Source organism: Neolamprologus brichardi, chromosome 10, assembly GCF_056152115.1.
Source record: "Neolamprologus brichardi isolate AB-2024 chromosome 10, ASM5615211v1, whole genome shotgun sequence".
NCBI lineage: Eukaryota > Metazoa > Chordata > Actinopteri > Cichliformes > Cichlidae > Neolamprologus > Neolamprologus brichardi.
Window position 1 is genome coordinate 968,348 of NC_142113.1, and position 8,319 is coordinate 976,666.

Sequence of the window (8,319 nt, forward strand, 5' to 3'; positions counted from 1 at the left end):
AGAAGAATTGACTGTGTTACAGTCAGTGTGGGATCAGCGGCTTCGCTCATGCGCGATTCATTTGCCGTTTGGACGCACAGGTGTGAACGTCTCCTGCCCTGATAGCAGCTGGGGGAGGACTATCCTCCGCCTGTGAGCGCTTTGGCACGGGTGAGGTGCCCAAGGCAGCACCGCTGCTTGTTGAGAGTAAGAGCGATACGCGTTTTCATGTCAAAAAGTCGTCATAAATAAGTCTCCAATAATACCAGAAAAAGTCGCCAGATTTGTCGCTAGTCGCTTTTTAGAAAAAAAAGTCGCTAAGGGGGTCTGAAAACTCGCTAAATATAGCGACAAAGTCGCTAAGTTGGCAACACTGCTTGGCATAGGCACATTTAATAATATGAACACTGCAAGTAAAACCCTATCCACAAGGTGGGAGTAATGCATCACTGAGGACGCGAAGTTCCCCCAAAAAAATCAACGAAGAAGAAACGATAGCGGCAGGGGAAGGCGGCGAAGAAGAATAATGACGGGAATGCTAAACGGAAAATAGAAGGAACAGAGTCCTGTTAAGTGAACGTTAAATTAACGCTGTTACCGCGAAATATTAACATCGAACATAGCTGCATTACATTGGTTGAAGTATGACAGAGCCTCAGTCAGCGCTGTTACTCAGGAGACAGCTTGCAGGTAATTAAACCGTCATGTTAACTGATGCTGGGTGCCGAGCTAACGACAGCGGTGCCGCGGCTGTGATTGAAACCGTGGTGCTGGCGCAAACTGTTTTCTTGAACATTCTGCATTAACGTTAAGATCCGAATGACAAAAGAACTGCCTGGGGATTATAACAGTCGGAGCAAACAAACACCTCCCTCGTTTAGTAAATGAAAGTCTTCAGTGTTTCAGGAGACTAAGTGATTTGTGTGTGTGCCTTTCGACACTGCGTCCTGTTTGCAGATGAAAGCCGCTGTCAGAAGTCCCAGCGACTTTCTGCTAGCTCAAATCACTGAGCCTGTTAGCCTGTAGCTGGCTCGACTGACTTAATGTGTTTACATGTATTTTTAACCGAGAAGCCAAGTAGTGTTTCTCGTTTTTTAACATGACGTTTAGCAGTTACGTGATCAGTGTGATATTAGTGGACATTTTTACGCATAAATGTAAGTACCGTTTCATTAGTTAGAACATGTCCCTACCACTCACCGCAGAATTAACGTGTTTAACCAGCTAGCTAACTGTAGGCTAACGCTAGCCGCTGTCACTGTTGTTAGCGTCAACGCGCTAAGCTAACGTTAATCTCGCATTACCTCAATTCGCTCTTTTAGCAGGGTCAGCTGCGAATTATATTTAGCTACTCTAAAATTAGCGACCTTTCAAAAGTAGCTGAGTCGAACAGGCGCTGTATAATGTTTTAGGTTTGTAGCACTGATGACGTGTTTCAGGTTTTGTTTAAAAGTGAAAATTTCGCATGGAGACTGTAAGGGTCACTGGGTCCACCTTTGTACTTGTCCCCACGTTCTGCCCTTCACTGTGACCGGTAATTGACCTAAACCTCCATATTTTGGAGCAAGGGTTGTAGATTAATTCAGGAAATTAAAGCTCCACGAATTTCGTGTTGCAGGGCTATTGCATTGATAAAAAGGCTGCCTTTCTTTGTTGTACATTCATACGATCTGCAGTCTACAATTAAGGCTTGTGATTCTTATAAGCCTTGAAACAATGATCAGTAAGCATCAGACTTCACCGAGCCAGCTCCTTTGAAATGTTTCTGTTTGGCCTATCAAGAAAAACAAATTCTTCCATCATGTTATGTAAAAGGTTAAACTGTTTTATCAAACGGCTGCTCGATAGATAATCCCAAAGTCCACTTAATGTATTATGATGTAAAAATATCTACATTTAGTCCGACTGATGAGCACAGATTTACAGTTGTTTAAAATGTTGTTTATGGTGAGCGCTGCCATTCTTGATGCAATGTTGGGTGTTCATGGCAAATTGGTAATATAGGTGGGAACTGCAATATGCTCATTCTCACTCAAGCCCCTCTGAGTGTCATGTTGTCACCTCAGCCACCTGAAGAACAGTGTAATGCACGTAGGTTATGTAGTGGAGGTAGTGTGCTGTATGTCATCCTGAATGACTTTGATTTTTTTATATTCAGAGCTGAACAAAAACCCAGTGGAGGGATTCTCAGCAGGCCTGATCGAGGATAGTGATCTCTACAGATGGGAAGTCCTTATCATTGGGCCTCCAGACACCCTGTAGTGAGTCTCCCTGTCTTGTGTGTGGGTTGAGATGAGTTTGTGGTCTGTGTGGATTTGTTTTTAAACTTTGGTACCTATCATGCTGATTTTAATCTTTCCCCCACAGTGAAGGTGGTGTGTTTAAAGCTCATCTGACCTTTCCCAAAGACTACCCTCTCAGGCCACCTAAAATGAAATTTATCACAGATATTTGGCACCCTAACGGTAGGTACCGGTGAAATATACTATCAGTGTTATTATAAATGTTTTTAAGCTTAAGAGATGAAGGCTGTTTGATCTTTGTGTTAATGTTACATGTTATTAGTTTTATTGTGACTGTACTGTTGATTCAAATTATTTTACTACATGGTGTGTTTATCCTGATGGAGGCAAAAGCCTCTTTTTCAAAAGTGTAAACACTCGCAGAGACATAAAGGCCACTGATACACAGCACGAGCACGTAAACAGCAGCCAGTAAAATCAAGAACCAGTGGGACCTCAGCAGTAATCCCACTGACCAAGGGAACTATTTTCTCAGACCTTTAAAATAAGGTCTAAGGAAAATAAGGACTAACCAGTGGGAAAGTTTGTGGACACACACATATGACCACTTAGCAGGAGCAGGCAGTGAACAGCAATGTACACACTTTCCATTTTCTACTTCACAAAATATTAGTGATCTTTCTTTCTTCATCTCCAGTTGACAAGAACGGCGATGTATGTATTTCTATTTTACACGAGCCTGGCGAGGACAAATATGGCTACGAGAAACCAGAGGAGCGCTGGCTGCCTATCCACACTGTGGAAACCATCATGATTAGTGTTATCTCTATGCTGGCAGACCCAAACGGTGACTCGCCAGCCAATGTGGATGCTGCAGTAAGTCTGACTGTGTAAAGATCTTTTGCATGTGTCCTTTTATTCAATCCAAACATTTCTATAAAATTGAAAGTCCAGTCGTGACTGAATCATTCTGATTTTAACATTTTGTGTAAACGTCTCCCTGCAGAAAGAATGGCGGGAGGACAGACACGGCGCATTCAAAAGGAAAGTTGCCCGTTGTGTACGAAAAAGCCAAGAGACTGCGTTTGAGTGATGCTCAGCACGGATCTAGCTTCATGTTTTCAGGGTAAGGATTGTTCAGTCATCCCTGAACTTAATCTGGAGAGCACCACCACAGATTCTCCATTAAGACGATTCAGTTGGCTCAAAACAAAAACGCGATGGGTTTATATGAATATACTGGTAAACAAATTCACAACTGTAAAAGATTTAGGATAAATATTAGCAGCACTCCTGGTTTTGTCTGTTTACACTTGATGAAAGCATTAAAAAACCCAGATAAATAAATAAATGGCGTGCTGTGCCAAAGTCTTGAGGCACCAACAGTTTGCTTCCAATGAACCAGACAAATTTGAATCCAAATGATAAATTGGTGGTTCAACGTTTCTGTGTGTACAGAGGAGGTCAGGACAGACGTACGGCTCTGAATGTCTGCGCCGTGCTTGGATAAACTACTTCTGTGTTCATGCTTGCAGACTTTGCTCCACCATGCAGCACCACCAAAGTGTCTGACTGGCAACAGCTTAATGTTTTAGGATGGCAGTGACGTCTAAAACACAGACGATACAGTGTTAAGGGCTGGCTGTAGCTCAGGTGGCAGAGCAGGTCAGCCACTAATCAGAAGGTCGGTGGTTCGATCCTTCGGACAAGATACCCCATGTTTGCCTACTGGTGGTGGTCAGAGGGCCCGGTGGTGCCAGTGTCCGGCAGCCTCACCTCTGTCAGTGCGCCCCAGGGCAGCTGTGGCTACAACGTAGCTTGCCATTGCCCCAGTGTGTGAATGGGTGAATGACTGAATGTAGTGTAAAGTGCTTTGGGGTCCTTAGGGACTGAGTAAAGCGCTATACAAATGCAGGCCATTTACCATTAAGTGTATGTGGATAGAAAAACACACAGTCCAACTCATCTTGACAGAATGAAACGAAAGAAGAGCTTTGGATGTGTTTGTAGCAGCCTGGAGAACTGCTGCTGACGGCCGCTTAGACAAAGCTTCATATTTGTTGAAGAGATTTCAGGCTAAAGTGTTAAAGAGCAAAGGATGAGTTCATTAAAAGAGTCGAGTTGCCTGATGTATCCCATGTGTGTTTGCACATGGTCCAATAACTCACTACACCTGTTTGCCATTTTCCTCGCCGGATCTAAAGAAACGAAGGCGTGCTTTGAGACTGCTGCACAGTACTGAGCATGTTTTCCTCGCCTGTCGTCGACTCGTGGTCCTAACTTGTGTTTTTTCCGGCCTTTTGTTGTTTCCCGCAGGTCTCCAATTGAAAATCAACACGGCACTGTTTCCTGCACTCTTCCACCCTGTCGCCAGGCTCGTCCTCCTTTATTTTGGCAGGAACAGACTGGCTACTGTAGGCTGCAATAGAAACATAACAAGGACTACCAAGGCTGACGGAAAATCGCCAAGCAAGTGCCAACTGAAAAAAAGAAAACAAGAAAAAAACCCAGAAGATGATAAAAGATTTTTCAAGGCTATGAACTGCTTCAACATTCAGGAAGATATTGTAAAGACATGTATATAGCACAGACTAAACCGGATAATATATACGCTCCCTTTCCATCCATCCAGACATTTAGACCAAATGAAATAGCGCTGGTTCATTTCTGTTTGTCCATTTTCCTTCTCTCAGCCCGGCATGGATTAGTTCTCTTTAGATTGTTTTCATAGGAGCCGTTCACACGAATGCTTTTGGAGGAATGTCACCTGTGAAGAGCTCGTTCAGCCCAAGCAAGACGTGAATGATGTGACTGAGGAATACACAGCTGTTCTCTGGGCCCTTTATTGCTCAGCACTCAGCGTCACAGGCACCTGAATGATTTTCTTTCTATATTCAGTCTTACACCCCCTCTTTTTTTGTGCATGCTACATTTTGTTGGTCTTTTCTTTTCAAAAGTGCCTCCTAATAAAAAGCTCGGCCACTTCATCCTGCGTTGATTAAGTCTTAAAAATGTCAAAAACCAGGCAAATATAGAAACTGTACCAGCTGTAGTGTGACTTAGCCAGTATACAGGGACTGTATAATTAGGTAACAATTTGGTGTCGCAATAACCCCCCTAGTTTGGAGTGTACACATTCATTTTTGATACCCTGATAAAAACGCGTCGTCCTCCTCAGATATTTTATTTTTTAGCAGCGCCTCTCCATCATCTGTATCGTCCTCGGTAGGAATTGTTATGCATGCTTTGTTTTATGGTTTTTTGGTTTTCTGCTGAATGTTTCTGGGATTTTGTTTGTGGACGTTTGAGTGCTTGTGTATACAGCGTGTACGCCGGTTTTGTTTTGTCGCTCTTTCCTCTCAAAGATTCATCATTACTCTGCTCACTATTGCAGTTTTGCCTAATGTATAAAGACAAAATACTGATGTATATTTTTCATGTTATGAAACTTGTCACCTGTAGTGAGTTCTTCTAAAACATGACTTTTTTTCAATATTTATCTGCGTTCTTGAGGTTTGCTTGCTCCGACGTTCACCTATTTTCACAGCGGCCTGGAGTATTAAACAGTGTCCACTAACGATCGCAAACATTTGGACAGATGAGAACTAGATCTTCAGATATTTTTGTACAATATTTCTTAAATATTAGATTTGGGGGATTTGAGTTGTTTTGCAGCCAAAACTACAAAACGATTGGAGCAGTTAAACCGTACACAGATGGACCCAGTGCAACGAAGCGCAGGAGACGCTTGATCGTTTCGGCGTGCTGACGTTTGAGGCTCCACGACAATAGCGTGAGCTCCCAGTTCAGCGTACCCTGTGCTGTCCTCTTCACAGGTGAGAGCAGGTCTACTCTGAGTGACAGGTGGGGACGAGTCTGGTGACACTTTGGCGAATGTTATGCTTCCTGCATCATCATCATCATCATCATCATCCTCCGACCAGTTTGACAGTGGGTCAATAATGGCGAGCCATTTTCATGAGCAGTTCCACAAACGTGTTAAACAACAGCACGAGTGTTCAAATCTCAGTTTCCTTGTCAGATATGATGGTGCAGTGGGTTAGTGGGTCCGTCCTGGTGCAGCACAGACGGCCCACTAGCTCACTGATGCCTTGTTCCAGGTTTGGGAGTACAATCCTCAAGACGACACCCACTGTGGGATTGTCAGGAGTGTGTATTTCCATGTGGGGACTGTAGAAATGGCTGAGCCACATGAGCCTGCTTAAAGTTAAATTTTTGGTGTGATTTTCTCTGCCAACATGCTGCCTATTTTGTTCCAAATCTGATGCGTGCTGTAAGTGCTCCAGTATTTTTCTTCAGCTCTACGTTTTAGCGAAGTGTGTTTCAAACAGGACGTCTCTGAGCTGTGAAATTATCACACAATTTGAATTCTGTGATTTTCTCCCTGTCTGATACGTCTGCCAGCTACAGCTCGATGCTCGCTGTTATGTTGGCAATGCGACAGGTCAGGAAAGCTTCACTTGGAATCACCGGTGACCTGATCAGAGCTTGTTAGTCATAGATCACGATCAATGCGACCTTTGCCTGCGACTATAAAAACTCACCTGGCAATCAGGAGGAAATTTAAATCAAGAGTAACTGCATAAACATTAAGTTAAAGAAACTTGATTTCTTATTGAACCATTTGTAATTAAAAATAAGTTATATTTAGCATTTCAAAATACAACTCATGTTAGCTGAGCTGACAGCTGAGGGCTGTCAGACTAAAACCTGAGCGGAGACTGCATCACTGCTCAATAGATCAGGGTTAGCCAGCAAATTCTAGTTTGAAAAAAGAAAGAAAACTCATTTTATTCATAAAATATCTGCTTTAGTCAGCCCTGCAGATCTGTGCTAATCCTGCTGCTAGTTTGGTGATGTTTGAGATTAGATTAGAGATGAGATAAAACTTTATTAATCCCTCGGGTGGATTCCTCCTGGAAATTGGGTTTGAAATAGCACAGCACCGACAGAAGTTACAGAATAGCAGAAATATAACATACACACATATATATATATAAATACAGAGACATATAAATACAGAGTATACAAAGGGAGAAATAGAATGAATAAGAATACAAGGAAATTGCACATTTCAAGTATTGTGAGTCTGTTGCACCGTTGGATATTAACAAAAGTATTGCACAGTGAAAAGGCACCTCAGCTCAGTTGTTCCACCCCCCTCCTTTGTCCCCCTGTCTCCCCTCCAGAGAGGAGTTAAACAGTCTGATGGTGTGTGGGACAAAGGAGTTTTTAAGTCTGTTGGTTCTTGTCTTTGGGAGAAGCAACCTGTCACTGAACAGACTCCTCTGGTTGTTTATGGCCGTGTGCAGAGTTCGGCCTGTATCGGACTCACCATCAGGTCCAGTGTCCCTGCTGGCCCGTGTGTTGTCGACAGCACACAGGCCGACCTCTTTTTCTCCAAACATTTCTTGAATATTTTGGTGCTGTGCTTTGGGTCATTGTCAAGTTGTCGTAGGAACCCAGCAAACATGCTCCCTTGTCCACGTGAAGGCAGTGTTAGCAGCACCGTGGAGGGCAGACTGGCTCCAGTGCATTGCCCACAGAAGACCCACGCGGTTGTGCCCGTATGGTCTAACCCACAGGGGTGGCATTGAGGGTTTTCTGTGGGCAAACCCACTATGGCAAAACTCCTACGAGCCCCATGTGAGCTAGCCTACATGGGGTTTATGGTAGGGGGGTCCACAGATGTTCTAACTCAGTGTCCCAGTGAACACACTGGATCACTGTTGCTGTCCTATTAATATTATTTATTATTTGTGATTCCATAAATCAATTATTGTTGCTAATATATTTCTGAGTAATCTGAATTGAATTAAATACTGCTTTGGTTCCCCTCTAAGAACAAGTCTACTCATAATTGCAGTCATTTGAGTGCTAATGTATCAACACACCTTTGTTTTTGATAGTTCTAATGAAAAGAAGACAGTAGCTTTCATAAATTAAATATTAGTACAGCTTTGAATCATTCTGTTAGGTTTAGTGTTTGCAGCATATTACAAAACTTCCACGCGTGCGTCTCCCTGTCAGGTGGTAATGATCACTGCGGCTTCATTAGCTGGGAGTTGATTCCATC

General features: G+C 43.2%; 1 protein-coding gene across 1 annotated transcript; it reads left to right on the forward strand.

Annotated features, from left to right (window-relative positions):
- Positions 1–470: 470 nt before the first annotated feature.
- Positions 471–5,719, forward strand: ube2g1a (ubiquitin-conjugating enzyme E2G 1a (UBC7 homolog, yeast)). Its single transcript, XM_006806770.2, has 6 exons — positions 471–669; positions 2,138–2,240; positions 2,347–2,444; positions 2,920–3,098; positions 3,229–3,348; positions 4,539–5,719. The coding sequence occupies exons 1-5, from the start codon at positions 624–626 to the stop codon at positions 3,313–3,315; spliced, it is 513 nt and encodes a 170-aa protein (XP_006806833.1). The 5' UTR covers positions 471–623; the 3' UTR covers positions 3,316–3,348; positions 4,539–5,719.
- Positions 5,720–8,319: the final 2,600 nt, after the last annotated feature.

Bases quoted from the DNA above. Each gene is read 5' to 3' on its own strand.
- ube2g1a (XM_006806770.2), top strand. From the start codon at position 624: ATGACAGAGCCTCAGTCAGCGCTGTTACTCAGGAGACAGCTTGCAG. The intron at 2,445-2,919 runs GTAGGTACCGGT...CTTCATCTCCAG, and splicing joins AGATATTTGGCACCCTAACG to TTGACAAGAACGGCGATGTA. The intron at 3,099-3,228 runs GTAAGTCTGACT...GTCTCCCTGCAG, and splicing joins CAGCCAATGTGGATGCTGCA to AAAGAATGGCGGGAGGACAG.